At 38.8% G+C, this 21,689-nt stretch overlaps 1 protein-coding gene across 6 annotated transcripts in view; it reads right to left on the bottom strand.

The window, feature by feature from the left end:
- CLASP2 (cytoplasmic linker associated protein 2) overlaps positions 1-21,689 on the bottom strand; it is a 151,714-nt gene that overhangs the window by 117,425 nt on the left and 12,600 nt on the right. For all 6 annotated transcript variants that reach the window (XM_065627458.1, XM_065627457.1, XM_065627462.1 and 3 more), the window contains exons 2-6: positions 21,280-21,358; positions 7,516-7,619; positions 3,965-4,056; positions 3,559-3,634; positions 1,968-2,065 (exon numbers count right to left, since the gene is read on the bottom strand). In XM_065627458.1, coding sequence (XP_065483530.1) covers positions 1,968-2,065; positions 3,559-3,634; positions 3,965-4,056; positions 7,516-7,619; positions 21,280-21,358 — 449 coding nt within the window. The remainder of the gene's footprint in view (positions 1-1,967; positions 2,066-3,558; positions 3,635-3,964; positions 4,057-7,515; positions 7,620-21,279; positions 21,359-21,689) is intronic.

Genomic DNA, 21,689 nt, shown 5'->3' with positions numbered 1-21,689 from the left:
GACATTGGAAATAACAATTTGGCACCTACTGCAACTAAATTAGAAGCTGTTGATTGCCCTGAGGATACAAAGCTCCTATGGTGTTTAATCCTATTTGGATCCCAAGATTTACTCAGTTCGTATCGCATGGAAATCTGAACAGGACAAGTGCTGAACCTACACTTATGGTCAGACCCAACATTCACAGTACAAACAAAGGCTATTGTTATCTGTACGCTTTTGCTCTTATTCTCTGTTCTAAAGGATGCCTGAAACCCTACCGTAATGTAAGAAGGATCTTCCCCGGTATGTTCCAATAATCTGCTACAAAACTCCATTTTTGGGATTGTAGTAATAACTAACATGGCTTAAACTTCTATAGTAACCATACAATCTCTCCATTGTCCAGAATTGCAACAGCCATTAAATAGAAGAGAATGTGTACAACTTTCCCTTCCCACAGGCAGGGAAAGCTTTTATCCAAACAGGCTGAACTGTATCTGGAATGTGGAACAATAAATTCAACACCATTCTCTTTGCTATTTTGATACCCTACAAATCATCATTAAAAACAAGGGATAATAGTTTTTTTAGAAGAGTCTGATGAGGCACAGTATCCATTCTGATATTCTCTCTGACACTATGTAGTAAATACATTGGGCTTTATCAAAATCAAGAAGTGAGATGAAGACCTGGAGTAAAATGGCATATTAATTGATAAAGAGTTAACACATTTTTTAAAAGTGTAAATTGTTTTAATAAGGAATTTGAAATATTTTATTGCATAAATAGTCTTTCCCACTGAGTACAATTTCAAGCTCTGTCTAGCTGACCTAATTAAACAAATCCTTACCAAGGTAGCGACAAATCAATAGCTACCTTTATTTCATATAAACTAATCTACACATAACACAGACCAGCCTCTAAAGATCAGAATTGCTTTTCAGAAAGAGAAAGGACCGATGAAGCACACATTTTCAAAACTTCATTGCACCTTTTGCAAAAAACACCCAGTGTCCTGCGATGGCATGTGCAACACTTAGACAAATGAACACTCCTTTTTGATACTCCTTTCTCACTGAACCCCAGAACTAAGACTTCAGAACCTGGAAGTAGTTATTCTGAAAAGCACCTTCCCTCACCTTACTGTAGCCCATACACAAACATCTAGGGTAGAAAGGATTGGTCTGATGTAATTAGCAAGCAGCAAGGGAAGACAATTCTTCTGTTATAACTATCTTCAAGAAAGTAGTAGCCTGTTGATTTGCCAAACTTTCATTGCACACACATGTGCACACAAACTTGTTCTCACACACAGAATCATAGAATCATTTCAGTTGGAAGAGACCCTCAGGATCATGGAGTCCAACCATAACCTCACCTAACTCTAGGCCTAATCCATGTCCCTAAGAATCTCATCTAAATGCCTTTTAAACACCTCCAGGGATGGTGACTCCACCACTTCCCTGGGCAGCCTGTTCCAATGCCTGACAACCCTTTCTGTGAAGAATTTTTTCCTAATATCCAATCTAAACCTCCCCTGGTGCACAATACATGAAAAACATCCAAGTATTTCAGTTGTGACTCTTCTACACTGAGGTTAAACATCAACTCTAGAATAAGAAAGAAGATGTATATATTCAAGTGTTTTCTAATTATTGTCCAGTTGCACTCAGTATATACTTGCTTAATTTTAAAACATTTTACTACTACTGTATAGCTCTCAGCTTCTTTTAAAGTCGGTAGATTTTAACTGGTGAATATAAGGCTGCTTTTCATCATACACCTGTATGACTCTTCCAAGCAGAAAAGACAGCAGCAAAAGAAAGTCATGATACTAGTAACATCACAATGGAAGCAAAACTAACTACAAGATAAAATAAAAATTGTAATGATTTTAAAACAAAGGTTTTATTGAGTTTAAAGTTCTGATAAAGAACAGTAACACAGAATGGCTCAGGATTACTAAATCGAAACAGCTAACTCACCTTCCAGGAGGAATTCCTCTCTTCGTAAGATCTATTCGTACTTTCTCTCCCACATGTCTATAAACCTCTACAATGGCTAGTATGGCAGCATCTCTCACCTGTGAAGCCAGAGTTTAAATTGTTAATTTCAGGGTTTCAGAAACCAAAACAACATTTGGTGACAACCCACTAATCTTCCAGTTTCTATCAACCTGCAAGCCAATTCATTTCACAAAACAGTTGTAACAGTGAGGATTGAAGGGAAAGGAAATACAACTGTTATTTCAAGATGGTATTTGTTCCAAGTTAGAGCATCTACAGATGGCAAATGAAAAATCCTAGAAATAACAGCTCTAGAGGGAATTTCTGGAATTGACATAAGACTAATATTTGTGGAAAAAATGTGCTTTATTTAGGACTCTATCACAGTAGGCAATAGTTCCAAAAGTTAGTCTCTGCACTCAGTGTTGACACTTCATCTTGCTTTCATCTGTTTCTACATGCAGCAAGGCCCTTCTGGAAAACTAGGACCTGGTTGCCTTCAAGAGTGGGCCAAAGTGATCAATGCCTTCTTTACCTCCTTCAGCAGGAATTGCGTGGCATCACAAGGCAGGGAATAAGACAAGACAGGGGAAGGGGAAAGAGCAGTTAAAGCAATAAGATGGAGTGCCTCTTTAAAAAAAATTAAACCATAGTAATTGCAACAAAAACTGCCAAAAGAGCATGTTAGCAAATGCCATTATTCTCTACAAAGAATTACTGGAACAACTTTGGTATTGTTCTTTGTAGCAGTTTGAACTAAGCCCACAATTGCTCTATCAAGATATGAACTACATCTTTACTAATGATCAACAAACAAGACAAATTCTTAACAGATTTTCTCTAGGACAGAACAATGGTATGGTATACAGCAAGGACTTTGCTGCACACAGAAAATAAGCATAAAGGCCTATCCTGTATATCTACCCATCTCCTGCCAACGCCACCTCCCTTGTTTCTGTATTCTTAGTCTTTTCTCTTGAGGCACAAGTTCAAATAAATCAGGAGAGATCTTATCCATTTCTATTTGAAGGTTTTCTGAAGTTCAGATGTCGCCAATATGAACTACATTGCGATTTTCACTGCAGATGTTTTTGCTTAATTAACTGATTTTAACTACAGTCCTTGCATGTGCCCAAATGCCATTTGGGTTCCATTTAGGAAATTATTACCTGTCCTGCACATGATAATGTTATCTTTAGCAAATTGGGCAGACTATTACAGGCCTTACGTAGGGTGTCCTTCTGGAGGCAATTCCCCCGTCAATATTTTTTTTTCTTTCAACATGCTCTACAAGAAACAACTATTTTCAGTAATGAGTAGTTTCAATCTCTGAAGACAAAACTAAAGGGGTCAGTATATTGCAAAACTGCTGCCTTTGCAGCTCTACTTTCATTTAATTCATCTGACTGATTCAGAAGAAAATGGGTTTTTTGTTTCTCATGGTAGAAAATAATGATCTGTTGTATACAAGCAAGCCCATCGTTTTATCTTAAATGCCTACATTTATTTTGCTTTCATTCCTCTGTCAAAGTACAGTTGTTGAAGCACCAGTAAGTAATGAAATTCTTACCTGACTATTCGAGTCACCAAACGCTGTACACAGATGTGGTACCAACTTGCTGAGGATTAATGGCTGTGCACCATAACTGGGAAAAAAAAAAAAGCACACACAAACCTTATTTTTTTTTTAAAGAGAAACCAAAAATACTTTATGCACAAGTGAACTTTTACCTTAGCATTGATAAAACACAAACTTACATCAATCAAGCTCCATCTCTCTCTTACTAGTCCTTTGTCTACTTTTAAATAAGACAAAAATACTATACCTTTAGTCTTTCAGAAAGCTTACAAGTTGTTTGATTTTTCCCATTTATTAATTCATTAGAATCAGACTTCCTAAAGTATTAGTTTCAGAGAAAAATGACATTCAGAAGAAGGACAGAACCCTTACATCTCCATAGGAACAAAAAGCTTACATGTTTAAGGTAGCAATAAGACACAAACACACTCCTTCTCGGGATCGGTAATTCTTGTGTTTAAAACCAACAGCAAGGCGTTCCCAAATGTACTATATAAAAACAGAAATAATTGCCTTTGGTTACTAGGAGCACAATACAATGTAATTCTATCCATATTTTATAATTGCATTCATAACAGTTGAAAAACAAACAAACAAACAGACAGAAGACAGGTCTATTGGAAAAGTAAAGGCACTTCTCAATTAAAATTAAGTTATAAAATGCACAGTATGGAACACACCACAGATTATTCTTACGCCAAAAACTATTTCTAAAAAACATCCTTTAGAAATCTAGCTGAGTATTTTTCTTGTTTGAGAAACAGCTCTTAAAAACATAGAGAACTGTTACAGTTAACACACAGAAAACAAACATTAACATTACAAACTACTGTCTTAAGCAGAAGTTGCTATATTCTTTTTGCTTCGTATTCAGTTTCCCTGCCAAAATTTCCGCTCATCCATTTTGGCTCATCCTCATCCATACCCCCTGCTGTCCACTTCTCTTCTACTTTTGCTTTAAATTTATTTCCTCATTTTTCAATTATTTCTTGCCCGTTCACCCCAGTTCCTTTGCTTCCATTCCTGTTCTGCTTTCGTTTCTCCTTTTGCGCCGGCGCCGCTTCCTGCGCCACGATTCTCTGCCTCGCTAAACCCTCGTTTACCCTCCTGCGCACTCATTTCTCCCCTCCGCACGCCTTTTAATCTTCCCCTCCTCAGTTCATCTTTTTTACCTTTCCATCTCCTTGTTGTTTCTCTAGGTGTATGCGACAGTGCAAAAAAAAAAAAAAAAAAAAAGACCAAAAAAAACCCAAACCAAAAAAACAAACCAACCCAATGTAAAGGTGAGGCTCAGGAGCCTCGGGGCTCCTGGGTGGTATTTGGGAGGAGATGCGGGGGCTCAGACTGCGGCTCCCGCAGCTGCAGCGCTGCCATTGGGGCCGCAGCTCGCCGGCATCCGCGGGCAGCGTTGCCTGGAGATGGCTGCACGCCGCCAACAGCAGCTCCTGCAGCCCGGCCACCACCCTCCCTCCCACCCCCCTTCAGTGGTGCCATTGCAGCATGTAACCATTCCATACGCATCCGCTAAAATGTATGAGACACTAATCATTGCGATCGTATTCATCAAAAAAAAAAAAAAAAACAAACACCAAACAAAAACCCAAAACCCTCGCAAACAGCTGCTGAGCAACAAAAGCAGTGTAAGAGCAGGGAATACCGCATCCTGTTTATTAACAGGGTAACACGCTTGGTAGCCGACATAAAATTTTCCAATTAGAACCTTGCTCGATCGTTTTGTCCCATCTGTGGTTGCTTGTTTGCTTTATACTTCATTACATTTAGAGAAAACAAACCTTAGACAAGCAGGATATGGCTTGCCAAAACTGCACAGCTTAACAACAAATCACAGGATTGAATGAAAGAAAACATCCTTCTGATTAACCCACTGTCCCAGAAAAACATGGGGAAAAGGAGATCTCCTTTGTACAAAAATACAGCTAGAGAGAGGTAACCATAGAGTTACAAAACAGTCTGAATAGAAATTTAGTCTTTCACTAAATTAATCCTACTTTAAGAACTGAATTCTTCTAAACAGAAACTTAAATGGCTGCTTAGGAATTTCAGCTCTCACGACTTGCTAGCAACACTCGGCATCAACCTCCGTTTGTCTCATTCATGCATTTATACCAGCTATATTATTATTTTGATGCTTTCCTGCATATAACCAGCTACACCTAGTTCTCACTCATTAAAAAAACCCAAAACAAACAAAATACCCGAACACATCTAAAACACGCAAAGGGAACTGACAACAGGACAAATTACATATCATTCAACGATGCACTAGAACAGACAAGATGAGTTGGTTGGAAGGAAACTTACAGGACTTATCACAAAAAATTTTCCACCCAACTCTTCCAAAGGGATGTTTCTCTGTGGCAAAGAGAGCCTAAAACCCTGTTTCAGTGCTGGAGGCACAAGAAAGGTTTCTCTGCTTTGGTCCCTGCTGTAAGGATGATTGTTGCTTTTCATCTGAAATCTTAATGGTATATAAACTATCCTGAGAGCAGGCAACTGGAGCCAGGTTTCTCCCACCTTAGCGAAGTTACCAGAAGAACCGTAACTCCTCTTACTTACACACGCTGTTCCCTGGACCCCAGGAACCTGGGATGGAAGCTCCTTCCATCACCTCAGTGTAGAGCCTAACAACCCTCCAGAAACTGGAAGACGGACCAGTAATCTAAAACTCTTTCACGATGAAGGCCTAGCACGAAGCAACTATCACCACATTCTATATCAGCAACAGTTCAAATGAAGGCATCTCCAAGATGCTCTGCTGTGCGCTTATCCACATGCTGTTACTGTAGAGGCAGGTATACTTTCAGGTCTCCATGCCAGGTACTTGGGAGCATCTTGGGCACAGGAACATGTCACTCACGAACTACTTGCATTTAGTCACAAAAAAATGCTGCAATGCCTCTTTGTTGATGAACAGGATCAGAACTACATCCCAGTCAGATTTGTGACCAAATCACATGAGAAAATGCCTCATGTTGGAAGGGAGATAAATACACTTCTACAGTTGCCTAACATGCTACCTGTTTTTCCTATCAGGCAAACAAAGCAATTGAGAACAATTTTCTCACTGCAGGTCAAGTCTGCAAAATCTTATTCCCTGCATACAAACATTCAAACCTGTATCTATGAACAAACAAAGCCATGAATTAGCATGCAAATGAAACATTTTCGTTCCCAAAAAATAAGATGTTCTCTATTAACTTTTGCACTTAAAACTCAGAAATAGATTTTCTTCAGAAATTAAGAACTCAAATAACAGCTCCTACTGACAACCAGGGTCTCTAGAGTTCCAAATTACCTCATTGCTCAAGCAACATAATCCTGTTAAACAACCCTACATTTTTCAGACTCACACAGTAGAAATACGAGATTTAGCACTTGGAAGCCACATAGTGCTAAGAACTGTAAAAAGGTTTGCTTAACTCAAACTTCAGCCTACGCCAACGAGGCAGAGGGAAACTTATCCCCGTCTCAGTTTGTCAAAGGTTCACACAGCATGTTTGCCACATATCTAGAAAGCCAGACTTTTAAAGTTAGAAAGCACCATCTCAACTGTGGGACTACTCCTACATGTTCAATTACAAATCTAATTTTAAAATAAATTCAAAGCTAAATAAACTTGTTTATTCTCATTATGCAAACTCAAAACCAGGAGGTTGTTTCAAACATGCTTTAATTAACAAAGTCCTGCCACATGACATGAAAACACATACTCAGAATTTAGCTCTGATACGCAAAAACCGCAGAATTGCACTGTGCCAGACTTTTTCTTTAGCTACACAATGCATCGGTGTCAGTCCACTAAGAATATGTTTAACATTTACACCATTAACAGACATCACAACATTGTGACATATTCAAAGTCAAGCTCATGCATAAGTCGTAAGCTCACTGGAGGCCAACATCTGAATGTACATTAGGTAATCATACCATGGGTGGTGCTGCTTCATCCATCAATTTCAGTATAAGATTCTGTGCTTGCTCTCGAACTTGGTCTTTGGCATCTCCCATACGATCTATCAAAGGCAGGAGAACTACAGGAGAGGAAAAAAAAAAAGGGAAGAAGAAAAAATATTAAACACCCAATTAAGGTTTTCTAATACTTAAGGATATTTCCTGAAACAAATTTAAGATACATCTTGTTCAAAAATAAAAGCTGATTTTGAGTTGGTCAAAATATTTTGAAGTCTCAAACATATTTCTGAGTATTTTACAAGACTAGCAACAAATGCATGGTACTGAAGTTGAAGGAAATATTATCTTCCAACAAGCTAAAAAGTAAGCTTCCCATCTTAAAAACTGTATGAATTACTTCAATTTAATCTCCAAAAAAAATATGCCAGTAGCTTCTGAACGTCTGCCTTTTCTGAAAAATAGTGCTAGGCCTGGTGAGTGGGAAAGAATTGGGATATGGGAGAAGGACTACTTTGAAATCAGTGGGATTTAATTACAAAAAATTTAAAAGTTTTAAATCCTCCTATTCACACAGTGGATCTTCTGGAAACTCAACCTTACTTTAGTAAAAGTATTTGTGTTAATAAAAGTTACTATTTTAAAACAAGTGTCCTCAAACAGTATTTAACTGGCATGATAGCTGATGATTTCACAACCTAAAAATCCGAACCCACTCAAAATGAAAGGACTTGCCAATTCTTTTCACTTGCTTATCCAGAGAGAAGTTTATAGTTACATCGGATAAACAAACTAACGTCAGGATATTTAGGAAAGGTGAATGAATGTTTAGATCAGCATTGTGCAAGAAATCCCGCCATACTGGTTCCCAGTCCTCCACCTGGGGCCTGCACATAGGCTGTGTGAGGAGGGAGAGGGAGAGGGGAGATCATCCAGCCCAACCCACCTGCTAAAGCAGGTTCACCCAGAGCAGATCACACAGAAACGTGTCCAGGTGGGTTTTGAGTATCTCCAGAGAAGGAGACTCCACAGCCTCTCTGGGCAGCCTGTTCCAGGGCTCTGTTACCCTCAAAGTAAAGAAGTTTCTCCTCATGTTTAGACGGAACCTCCTGTGCTTGAGTCTATGCCTGTTGCCCCTCATCCTATTGTTGGGCACCACTGAAAAGAGTCTGGTCCCATCTTCTTGACATCCACCCTTGAGATATTTATAAAGATACAAACACCACCTAGGAAAAGCAGTGACACATGCTGACGGTGACATTTACCTGTCAACAGCTCAACCTTCTGCGTTGGCTTTTGTTTCTGATCTGATGCACAGGTTTCTAAGAGCTGCAAGTATCAGTCACGTAACCTAGGTGGAACTTCTTCAACAGAGACCATGATACCTACCCAGCCCACCCTTCTGCTCCTGCACTCTGGATAAGCTGGGACTAAGTTCGCAATTACCATGCCATTTATTCCAAACTTCCAAAACTAGCACGATGTTTACCATGAGTCTTGGAGACTTGCTCATATTGCAATAAAGATAAAAGTAACAGCTAAAATCATGTTTTGCTGCATTTGGTCTTGAATCTCTGAACACCTCATAGTATTTTACAGTTGCTGCCTAACCTCTCTCAGCTACTGATCGCTGTAAAATTTATTTTCCTATCCTACTCACAGAAGAAATAACTGTATTGCCCTACTTTTTGAAAGGGAGATCTTAAAGAATTTCAACAGTACTTAATGATTTTACAGTAATAACTAAACAATAGCTTTGTCAGCAAAAGAAAGGGAACAGAATCAGTAACTCGGGAGGTCTCCTCAGTCCTCTGTTCCCACATTAAGAACAGCAGCCATCTCTGTACCCTGATTATTACTGAAAAATACACTCCTGAAGTTTAAATTTCCCCTCCTGCTGTATCCAAACACTTTTTAACTGTCCTAATCTGAATATTTAATTCTACTGGCTCTGGATATTCCACTGATATCCTTGGCTACCATTATCAAGTTTTTGCATTTTTCATCTATCTTCTCTTCCCTTCCTCCTCTGAATAAATTTTTACAGCTACTTTAATTTTACAGTTTGAAGGGTTGTTTTTTTTTTTTTTAATTGGGTTGGGTTTTTTGTTCTTGTTTTGTTGGTGTGGGGTGTTGGGTTTTTGTTTTGGTTTGGGGTTTTTTTTTGATGGGTGGTTTTGTTCTGTTTGGGGTTTTTTTGTTTGTTTGTTTATTGTGGGTTTTTGTTTGCTTGTGGTTCTGTTGTGGCTTGGTTTTGTTTTGGTTTGGGGATTTTTTTCCCATTTTGTAAACACAGAGGAAACATCCAGAACTCAAGAAGTGATTTTTGGGAGTACACAGCAGATCCCTCCTGTAAACTTCCCATCACTCATATACTTACTGATTACATTTTTCTTGCCAACAGTACTTTTCATTACTATTTTTGGCACTTCTAAACTGGCCTTTCACCCGTACCACACACATTCCTGGTGAGGTCTGCTACCTTAACCTGACTCTTGGGCAGCTGAAGGCGACTCCAGCTTCACAGCGAGGGACACAAGCAGAGCCCCTGAGAAGCTGCTCCTGCAGAGGGGAACGCAGCGAGCGCCGGTCCCGCGGGAACACAGCTCCTTTGTGACTAATGAGGATGCCAAGTCACTTGACGGAGCCACAGATACCAGGGCTCCGCTCAAATCACTACAGCGAGCACAGAGAACAGCTACTAGGAGCCGCTGAACAGGGATGAGGTCACCAAGTTAAACTGAGCTATGACACAGCCTGCAGATTTCAGTGTGCGTAGCTACTGAACACGCCAGCCTTTGTCACTCCCGGTGCTCCCACAGAGGGACAAACTGCTGCAGGAGCTGTTAAAGGGCCCAAGTGTCCGCAAGCTCTTGACTCTTTTTTTTTCCCCCTAAACCTCAAGTTTCTGTAAGACCCCATATAAGGCATGATATATTCCATTTGGATGAGACAAATGGAATTAGGCTGTTGAACACTGGCAAGCACCAGCTGGTTTTCAGTTTGGTAGTTTATCTTCTCTGTCAGAATAAGCTCCAATAGGAAATGATTTGAAGTCAGCTGCCTATTGGTAAAATTTCAGTATGTTTAACCATAAGGGGATCTCCACCAAACATATTTATTTCAGTTTGAATTCTTAACGCCTTCATCACTTTTTCTACAAATGTTAGACGCATCTAGGGAGAGCTATAGTGAAAAATAGCTGAATTGTGTAAGCCGTCCTTTCTATGAACGAGTGGGAAACATCTCCCTACCTAAAAATTCTGATAACATTTGAGATACTCAGGTCCATCCCAGCATCCTGTTTCACTGATCACCCTTTTCTTTTCCCTACTTCAAGCCTCCTGGCCTCTCCTTGCTCCTCCCTAATCCTGCCCAGCCAAAAATCACAGCCAAAATTCGTAAGAAACCTCACCTAAGACCAAGGCAGCAACTACAGCTGAGCGTCAGAGATGACGGTGCAACACCGGCTTTTGCTCTGCATCAGGGTAAGCCAGTGCTAACAATAGAAAGCAGCAGCTTTGCCTACCCACTGCCCCAGCCACTGTTTCCTCCTCACAGCCCATACCACCCCTTGTACCACTACTTGTCTGTTTACAAGGTGAACTGAGAACATACTCAGACAATCCAGATGATACACACATGTCAATCAAAAGCACGAGCTAAGAGTTATGTTGGAACTGAGACGACAGGAACAGCCTGTGGAGGTTTTGGCACCTTAGGAAGTATCTACTGGGTGTTCATATACTAAGATTTTATAAAAAGATTTTTACCTTGGCCAGCTTTGGGCAAGTTTCTATCCCTACCAGGAACAGCTGAAGTCATATTTGCAATACAAGGTCACCATTTATCAAAAAATCAAGTCACTGCTTTAGAAGATTAAAGCACTACTACATCCCAAAGAATGGATGACCAGAAAATAAATCACTAAGAACAATGCTTTTTTTTTGTCCCCAACTTCATTCAAACTACAACTGAGCAATCATTTTGGCTGATACTTTTCCTTTAAGTTTTATATGTTTTCTCAGCAGCATTATCAAATTAGCATCCTTCATGCTGCAGTGCAAATATATGCATTGGTCATTTCTGGCATCAGCCTGCAAGCTAAACAATCTCAAATAGATGTTGGAGTTCAAAGGAGAGTGAAGAAGAAGTAGGACCATGCATGAAAGCAGTATTCAAAGTGATAGCCTCCTCACAAGTTATGCATTGAAGTATATAATTTGTCATATTCAGTATGGATGCACACATTCCTACTGTTTTATGTTAACCTTGCCCATCTTACTTCTTCTGTTGCCTAGTTTCTTTAATTATTTCAAAGGGATTTTGGAAAACCTAACAACATATGACAACTGCCTTCCTTTTATTTATTTCTGCTGATATGCTGAGAAACATTACACCAAATTTGAAAGAAACTGATTCCCTTTGCACTTGCTGGTTACCTTTTGCAGAGCCAAGCAGCACTGCATCCCACTCAATTTGCCTTTTCCCCACATTTTAACATATTGTCAAAGTTTCCTATCACTACCAGCCACTCCTGAGTTTTTCCTGTAAGATTTCTACATTGTTATACCATGATTTTACATGTTTTGATTGCTGAAGAAAACTAAGTATTATTAAAAATATTTTCTACAGCACGCATTAATTCTACCAGATCTACCTCAAACTGATCTGCTATTTGCATCTGAGCTGCTATTTTTACCTCTTTCCTTTCTAATTGCAGAACAGTTACCTTTCTATTATATCGCTAACAGAGCTTATTATCCCGTTGGTTTCTTTTCCGTTGTTTGCCTTCCTTTTCTTGTAAACCTAAATAAATTTTCATTTATACAAATTTACATAATGATTTTATCGTTAGTTGGATAGTAGATGCAAGACTTAAGGCCAAAACCAGCCAGCGGAGTCAAAGTACAGTCTTGAGAGATTAAATGTTTATTTCCTCTACCGGAACTGAAGATGACAAACAAGTAAATCCCAGAAAGTCAGTGCCTGGAAAGGCATTCAATGTATTTTTTAAAATCCTGGGCAGCTTAACTGTATGACTCCCTGCAGCAAAGAATGCCATAGGTAACACAATCTCTTTTTGTTAAACTTTAACAAGAGTTCCTTGTGTTACGACACAAATATGGAGCTATTCACTTTGCATTATCGCTCACAGCTCCCTCTCTATTCCCTCTCTCTTGACTACTTACACTTGCTCTTTTTCACTGCCCATTTTATGTGTACTCTCTCATGCCCACCCATTTCTAGGAACCAATTTTACATAGTCCCTGTCTGCTCTGCCGCAAAGACTTCCAAAAAAGCATTAAGCAAATAAGAGTCTTTACCAAGCAAATAACATCACTGTCAGCAAAAATTCTGTTACTAAGAAGTGTAACTTCTTGTCTTAGGCATCAAAAGAAAAGGCTTAGAGGACAGAAACAGATTGAACCTAGGCAGCAGTATCTTCCTAGTTTTCTCAGAAACCTCACCAGCCCAGGCAACAGCATTAAACAGCTGCCATTAGAAGAGAGGGAGGGAAACAGCTGCCTCTGCAATTAGAGCAGTCTCTGTTCTCCTGTGTGAGTTGCATGGGAGGGAAGGGAGTCCCACAGGGGCTCCCACGGGGCCAGCAATAGGGCTGATCTGACAGACCCACACGGCCAAGGGCTATTTCTAAGCAAACAACCATGAGCAGGCTCTCAGAGAGGGCCTCACTGTTCCCCTCCTCATACCCCTCTCTCCCCTCCTCAAGACAAAGTCCAGTCCACGATAAGTTTTATCAAAAGCCATCTCAGACGTTAATGTGCTTCTTTGCGGTCTGCCCAGGAGCCAACTAAGAAAAGCATTAATGGGATTAATGAGATACACCAGCAGTGGAGGGAAAAAGCCAAACACCTTTTTTTATATCCATGAATCTACCAGGCTTTCAGTCTCAGGAACATAAGAACGGAGCCTTCAAGTCCAAAGAGTTTTGAGAGCTGTATTAGATGAGCAGGAAAACTAGAAGGTAGAAAACAAATGTTCACGTCATCTTCTGGAATTTTTTAGCTCTAGGCTAGGTTTCTGCAGAACTAGTATTAATCAGAACCAAAGCAAAAACAAGGAAGGCAAGGATCTCTCCACTCTTACCTAAAGGCACTGCATTTCTAGGTGTCACATAGTGAAGTGTCCACAGACAAGAGGCAGATGGTTATCTAAATCACCGCCTATCACTCAAGCATAGATCACTTCAGGTAAAATTAATTCCCACTACTAAAAAATTCCAGTGCTAACCAGCCAGGTCATAAAGCACTTTAAAAGGCTGCACAGATTTTTTTTTTTTTTTTTCACTAGAGCTTTAGGGAATCTGTCACCAAGATGAAAACAGTCGCAGCTTAGACCAGCTAAGACAATTAGATACGAGCATTAACTATACAGGGAACCAAAGAAAATTTAAGAACTTTCTGAGATGTTGTAGGAAGTTCATCATTCTTGTTAGATTTTAAAAAGTAAAAGCAATTCAAAACATTTATTCTGGAGAAAAAAAACAAATAATGGACTCCCCTCTAAAAGCCTTTTCTAAAAAACAAAACAAACCACAAAACAAAAAAACAAACACCAAACAAACCACACTTATTCAGCATTTTATTAAGAAAATCCTACAACACATACCCAACAGCTTTTCCTAAGGTTAATAAGCAGTAAATTGAAAAGGCAGTAACAGACAGAACACCTGACTTGCATTTAGATGCAACAAGGTATCTTTGAGACAAGACTTCTCTCACATAAACAGAAAAGCTTGCTTTACATTATCTCAGCAATTCAATTTTTTTATTTATTTGATTTATTTTCAAAGTTTTCTCTAATATCTGAGGTTGACCATATTTTAAGCAACGACATGGGCCAGAAAATCTTGAAGGTCCCTTCCAACCTAAATTATTCCAGGTTTTATGTTTAGGTGTTCTGCAAGCATTTGTAATCTGGAATCTTACAGTAGATCGTGCCATTAGTCTCAACATTTAAATGAAATTAATTTAAAAAAACCAAACAAACAAAAAAAACCACAAAAAAACCAGTAAGTCCCTAAAACCTGAAGATCAAATATTTTTTCTACATGCTGTATATCCATGATGGCTCATGCTAAAACGGTTCTTGATTTTCATGGTGTTGAGGAAAGCATTTCTCCACGCATCATTAAAACCACTTATTGAGCAGTCACATACATCATGATTAAACTGTGTATTCTTCCATCCAAAAATTTCAATCATAAAGCAGGAAAAAAAGCAAAAATTACCAACTTGGGTGTCACTTAGCATCATAGAATCATTTAGGTTGGAAAAGACCCTTAAGATCATCAAGTCCAGCTGTTATCCTAGCACTGCCAAGTCCACCACTAAACCATAACCCTAAGCACCATGTCTACACGTCTTTTAAACCCCTTCAGGGATGGTGACTCCACCACTGCCCTGGGCAGCCTGTTGCAATGCCTGACGCTTTCCGTGAAGAAACTTTTCCTAATATCCAATCTAAACCTCCCCTGGGGAAACCTGAGGCCCTTTCTTCTTGTCTTGTTACTTGTGAAAAGAGACCAACACCCTCCATGCTACAACCTCCTTTCAGGTAGCTGTATAGAGCGATAAGGTCTCCCCTCAGCCTGCTTTTCTCCAGGCTAAACAACCACAGTTCCCTCAGCTGCTCCTCATCAGACTTGTGCTCCAGGCCCCTCACGAGCTTCATCACCCTCCTCTGCACTCTCTCCAGCACCTCAATGTCTTTCATGTCGTGAGGGGCCCAAAACTGTACACAGTATTCAAGGTGGGGCCTCACCAGTGCTGTGTACAGGGGGACGATCACTTCCCTAGTCCTGCTGGCCACACTATTCCTGATACAAGCCAGGATGCTGTTGGCCTTTTTGGCCACCTGGCCACACTGCTGGCTCATGTTCAGCCAGCTGTCAACCAACACCCCCAGATCCCTCTCTGCCAGGCAGCTTTCCAGCCACTCTTCCCTGAGCTTGTAGCGCTGCCTGGGGTTGTTGTGACCCAAGTGCAGGATCCGGCAGTTGGCCTTGTTAAACCTCATACAACTGGCCTCAGCCCAACTATCCAGACAGTCCAGATCCCTCTGTATGGCCATCCTGCCCTCCAGCAGATCAACACTCCCACCCAATTTGGTGTCATCTGCAAACTTACTAAGGGTAATGATCATCCAGATCATTGATAAAGAGATCAAACAGAATTGGCCCCAATACTGAGCCCTGGGGAACACCACTCATGACCATCTGCCAACTGGATTTGGCTCTGTTCACCACAACTCTTTGGGCCCAGCCCTCCAGCCAGATTTTTTCCCAGCAAAGAGTTTGCCCGTCCAAGCCATGAGCTGTCAGCTTTTCCAGTAAAATGCTGTGAGAGCATTTTTCATTCAGGTTTTAGCTATAAACTCTTCATTACATCTGGATGATGAAAATTGCTTAGAAGTAGGGAAAAACAAGCTTTTTTTTAATTCCCTGAAACTTCTACAAAGTCTCCATAGTAATGCATTTGAGAAGAATCAACTATTCTATGCAAACTGCCATTTTGGTATTTATTTTGCCTTGGTTACATCCAGTTACGTCCTCGTTTGATGTGAACACATTCAACAAGGTTTATTTCAGTAAGTTATTGCAGGTACTCGCATTCTCACCAAAGATCAGGATTGCACCATGAATATACAAGGTTTATGTAAAACATCTACCTACTCTTGTTTTCTGCCTTCTAAAAAAAACACACACACAATGAATCCTAATTTCTAGGTTAAATTTCACTTTTATAGCTGTATTTTGTGATAAAATACCTGGAACTTTAAATGCATTTTTGTCTTAATAGAGAGTGTTACATTTTGGTGACCCTGAGAAGTTTTTATTACTGATTCAGAAATCAGTAAATGATGGAAGTATAATAGTGTATTACCCAACTATAACGTGGCAAAACATTTATTTTTCCACTGTTTAATTTCCTTTTCAGTTGTGATGAGGACAGATTTCTTGTAAATGCAGAGAAAAATAACTAATATGACTGAATATTCACCTCCATAAGCATCACAGGCTTTTTGCTAGGAAGTAAAAAACACGGATGCTTTATTATTATTTCCATCTTTACAACCTACATATATGCTGTAAATTAGATTTGGGCAAAATCAATACAATTGTTGTAAGACAGATGCTTTCCAGTATTCTGAAGAGCATGCTAGTGATCTTTGTATTGAAGTGTAATGCCTGATAAGAGACTTAATTCCGTTTCCCAGGCAACAGTCTAATGTTGCAGTAACTTCCAAGGTGTTATCCTTTTATGACTACCCACATTGCACACTCTCTGCAGCTGGCATCAGTGTTCTGGGAACTTGGACACACAAATTTGGAACCTCTTTCTTAGTACTTCCAGTGAAGATACTTGAAAATACTTTGGAAGCAATAAATATCAGGGTGTGTGGTAGTTCATAAAACTATGTGGCTATATTCTGGAAAATATGAAGCAGATTAAGGAGCATTTGAGTGCTACATCTTGGAGTATTTAGAACTATCGCTTGTTCTGTGATTAAAAGAGATTACATAAGAGTACGTAATTACTTTGTCACAATCTCTTTTCCCAGGTGATTGGATTAATTATTAAAATATTAGATATCAGAAATAAAAGAGAATATTAGAATTATGAGCAAATGTGGCTGGATGATAGATATTATGGGAAAAGCCTCTACTCCTAGTTTCATTTTCTAAAAGGACTGAATGTTCTTTTGCACTCTTGTTATTGTCAAAGGAATGAAAAAAGTATAATAAAGGTATATGGAATCTGTTTCAGCTTTAATGTGTTTTTATATCATGACATTTTTCTGCATCTATTGAACTATTAGTCTATGATATAACTATATTGCTATTCACTTCCAGATACAACTTTACAAGATGTTGCAAAATATATTTTAGTTATCTGCCAATTAAAGGAAAGATACACAACACTTCAAAAAGGTGGAACACAGATACAATTTGTATAAACTACATATATGGGTAAGTCTGAATATATAGAACACATTTTATACAAAAAAACCCACATATAAATTTTTGTATATGTGTAATAGCTGATTCAAATTCTTCTTCCTGTAAAAAGAAACTAGTGGGAAAAAATAATTTTGGAAGACAGTTGTAGTGCTGTATACTAAGATGTGAAACCAATTTGAAGTGTTTAAATTCTTTCCCAGGTGACTTCTAGAAGTGATGGAAGAACCTTTAAATTAGACTCTTCAGAATAATTTAAATGCTCTTTCAAATCTGTTGGTATAATGAAGCATGCAAGTATGTTGCCTGATTTATTTTAAAGTAGTTGCAAGGACTTGCAGTGTGCATTGATTTTTTGAGTGAATTTGGATTAAAAGCATTTCGTACAAGAATTTGAAAATATTTGTTTGAATAACACCATGTTCTTCTGGAGAAACTGGCAGCTCATGGATTGGACAGGGTGTACTCTTTGCTGGGAAAAAAAAATGTTTGGATGGCCGGGCCCCAAGAGTTGTGGTGAACAGAGCCAAATCCAGTTGGCGGCTGGTCACGAGTGGTGTTCTCCCGGTCTCAGGTCTTCTCCAACCTAAATGATTCTATGATTTTGCTTTCTTCTGGCATGTGTAAAGAACTCAGGATAGCTAGAGTTAGCATGCACAGAGTCAGCTACGGCTAGAAGAGACAATACAGCTTCAATGAAAGAAGTGGTACCTCACAAACTTGTAACAGCTCTCTGCAGAACACCTGTGCAGAAGGTAATTTACGTAACAGAGTGCAGCTGGATTTTCACATAGTTCTCAATAAGGGGTCTTAGAGGAAAGAAGGTACCATAATGACAAGGGCATGGAGGAATAGACACCGCCCTGAACAGTGGACCCTAAATGTACCATCGCTGCACAGGAAACAGGTTCTCACAGTTAATGGTCTCATGAATATATTAGGTCAATTTTCAGGAAACAGCGATGTAACAAGGAAATAGATTATCAATAATTATGAAAGTAATAGATGACATAATAAAACCAAACAGAAATATGGCACTATAAACATATGCTGCATCTGTGCTGTTATGGCTTCCTCAACTCAGAAGCACTACAACAGGAAGGCACCGAGAGGGGAAACAAGAACAATAACAACTGTAGAACTGTGTATATACAAGAAAGAATTGGACTGGGACACTTGCCTGGGGTGGGAGGGGGAAAGGGGGAGAGGGGTGAAGGGATAGCAGAGGAGAGGCACAGCAGAGATCCGTAAAATGGAGACTGGCAGTCAACAAGAAAGGATGGCTCACCTCTCTAACACAGGGTCTAGCAAGCACAAAGTTATCAGGCAGCCACTCCAGAAGAAGAGTTCTGCCTAATTAAGCATTACTACAGAACACTGTAGAAGCCAAAAGTCTACGTGGGTTCAAAAACCAACCAGATAAAGCTATAAGAAAACAGGGGAGACACTGAAGATACTATCTGCCTTAGCTGGCCCTAAGCTGCAAGACTGCTGACAGCTAGGGCTTCATACTGAAGGTATTACCAATGCGTTTGTTCTGTCCTCACTTTCTTCTCAGGCATCTGCAAACGGATCCCTGTCAGACACGAGTCTTTGATCTGACTGACTGGACTCATTCTCAGATTACGTTAGAAGCCAAATCTGCGGAGTCAACAGAACATGATTTGGGAAACTGCTGGTTCTTTAAGTTTGGTTGAAGGAAGCAGTTTTCTTGCTCACCAGCGTGCTTTTAATTACTCTCATAAACCCCAGACCATCCACACTCCCAGACACTTACAATGAAGTTTTTGTATCATTGCTTCACTGATAAAAACTGAAAATGGTACCAATCTTGTTGTAAGACTTGGAGAGACAGCCACCAACTGAAGAGAATTCATCCTATAAATCACTCTTTTAAAAAGTCATCTAAAATAAAGATTTGTTTTCTGCCTTTACTGATACTAACATTTCAGTGTCTGTTAAGCTTATATAAAAGTTGATCATACACAACAGAGACTTGCATGTTCAACATAATGCACTCTACCGGTCTTGTTTCTGGTGATGCTCAGTTTCAGTTGAAGGCACTACTACTCAGCTTTTCTAAAAAGTACTTCTGGAATACACAGCTTCAGATGTCTATTGATGTTACACATGTTCGATAGTCATTCAGTGCCAAGAATACTTTTTTTTTTTTTAATATAAATGCTACTGAGTACTGGAATTTAAATCTTCCATTTGCTCATAATCTCAAACTACTCAAATCCTGGGACGAAAAAAATTATTATTTTCAACCTATTCTCAAATAGTTCGCACTTAGGAAGAAAAAAAACAACACAGAAGAAATGAAAAAAGCTTTCCAATCTCGAAGTTGCTGTAATTTTAATTTCTGCACACCACTAAAATATAAACCAAGCCAGAGTAACACTCTGAAGTTTACCATAGCTAGCGAAATGGAGACTATTCAGAAATCAGTATTCTGCATAGCACAATACACCTCTGGTTCCCTTACACTGCTGCAATACAAAACTACCCAGCCAAAGAAAAAAACCTCTGCAACAAAATGGATTTAAATTCTGTAGCACACTGTTGCAGTAGTTCTACACCATCCCAAAATATGCTTTCAACAATTTTAGTTAGTAACTTGTTATAAACTATGCTTTGTATTCCTAAACTTTAAATTTTACTGATTTCTTAACTCTTAAATACAAAAGTAGACACAAAGAAGAGGAAGCTTAACATTTTGACAGACAATTCAATATAGCTGGGCATGTGGGAACAAGATGCAAGATAATTCACGCAAATTTTGGAAAAGGACATTAAGCTAGAAACTTCTGTTAAAAATAGCCAGTGATATAACACCAACATTAATGCCCTAGTATCACTATCTGCTTTCAAGGACATCAGCAAAATGAGCTGAGCAGCGCTGTTTGCTTGTACTTCCCAAAACAGCTGTTTCACACTCAGGCACATGTAGATCCATTAATTTGAAATTCATTTCAGTAAACATTTAACAAAAGAATAACAGTTAGTACTTTTTTTTAATCCCATAAAAAGTTTAGTCTAAATGCTACAGTCCAGTTATGAAACAGGAGGTGGACCACACAGTACTCTGAAACCACAGGCTTCACCAGACGTAAGGCTCTAATTAAAACGATCTACAAATAAAACCTTCAATCTTTAACACAAGTTCAAGATAGGACTTACATTCCCATGTAATTTTTAGATGACTGTCTTGGGAAGCAGTAAGCAAGTACCTAGCATGGGAGCGATAAGCAACTACATAGTACGAAACTAATTACTTTTAAGTTTTTCCTCAAACCTTTAAAAAAATCCCAGCCACCATCTAGAAATCAGTGACTGCATGACAAATGAATATTTACAAGTTAATATAAAATTATTTGAATTCCAACAACAGCAATAAGATGCCTACCAATATATTGCACGATGTTTCATAAAGATGGACCCAATTCCAAAGCAGTGTATTTCACTACAGCAATGTTACAATTAAACAAAAACTTACAAATGGCTGGGAGAGGCATCTAGCAGTTACCATTTGAAACTCTATGCCCCTCCCTTTCAAGCGGCAAGAGTTTCATTCATGGGTAGTTTGTGGTTGCAGAGATATAGTGATTTCAAATTGCGTCCATCTTTCTGAAACACCCTGTATACTGCTTTGAAATTGAGTCCATCTTTTTGAAACATCCTGTATAATTAGCTCAAAAAGCTTTCAATATGTTACACTTCAGCTGCTAGGGGACAGAAAAAAAAAAGTGTCTGTTACTTTTTGGTCTTAAGAAAAAGAGTTATATTTAACTTACCAGTTCCTATATAGGGTTTAAAGCGTCCTGATAGTCTGTCGACAAAGGCACCTAAAACATCTAATCCCAGTAATGATACCTGTTGAAACAAAAGCATTACATATTCAAAACAGATCACTAAGTAATTCTTTATATTTTATATATATTTTATATTCTTTATATTCTTTATATTTTAAAGAAATTAGACATATATATATGCAAGCATGCTGAAAGACTCTATCTTAGCCTAAAAATAAAGTTCAAATTAGAGAGCTGACAATTCTTTGAAAGTTTTCATTAAGATAGTTATCAGAATATGTTTGAAATTGATCAAGTATATTTACATATACCAGAGCAGTGAAGATTTTTCAGTACTTGTCTTAAACCAGAAAGAAAATAAGTATTAGAAATCCAATGTTTTAGTATTTTCA

Source organism: Caloenas nicobarica, chromosome 2, assembly GCF_036013445.1.
Source record: "Caloenas nicobarica isolate bCalNic1 chromosome 2, bCalNic1.hap1, whole genome shotgun sequence".
In the NCBI taxonomy this organism is placed as follows: domain Eukaryota; kingdom Metazoa; phylum Chordata; class Aves; order Columbiformes; family Columbidae; genus Caloenas; species Caloenas nicobarica.
Note: the sequence above shows the minus strand (reverse complement) of the source record. Positions and strands in the feature narration are given on the sequence as shown.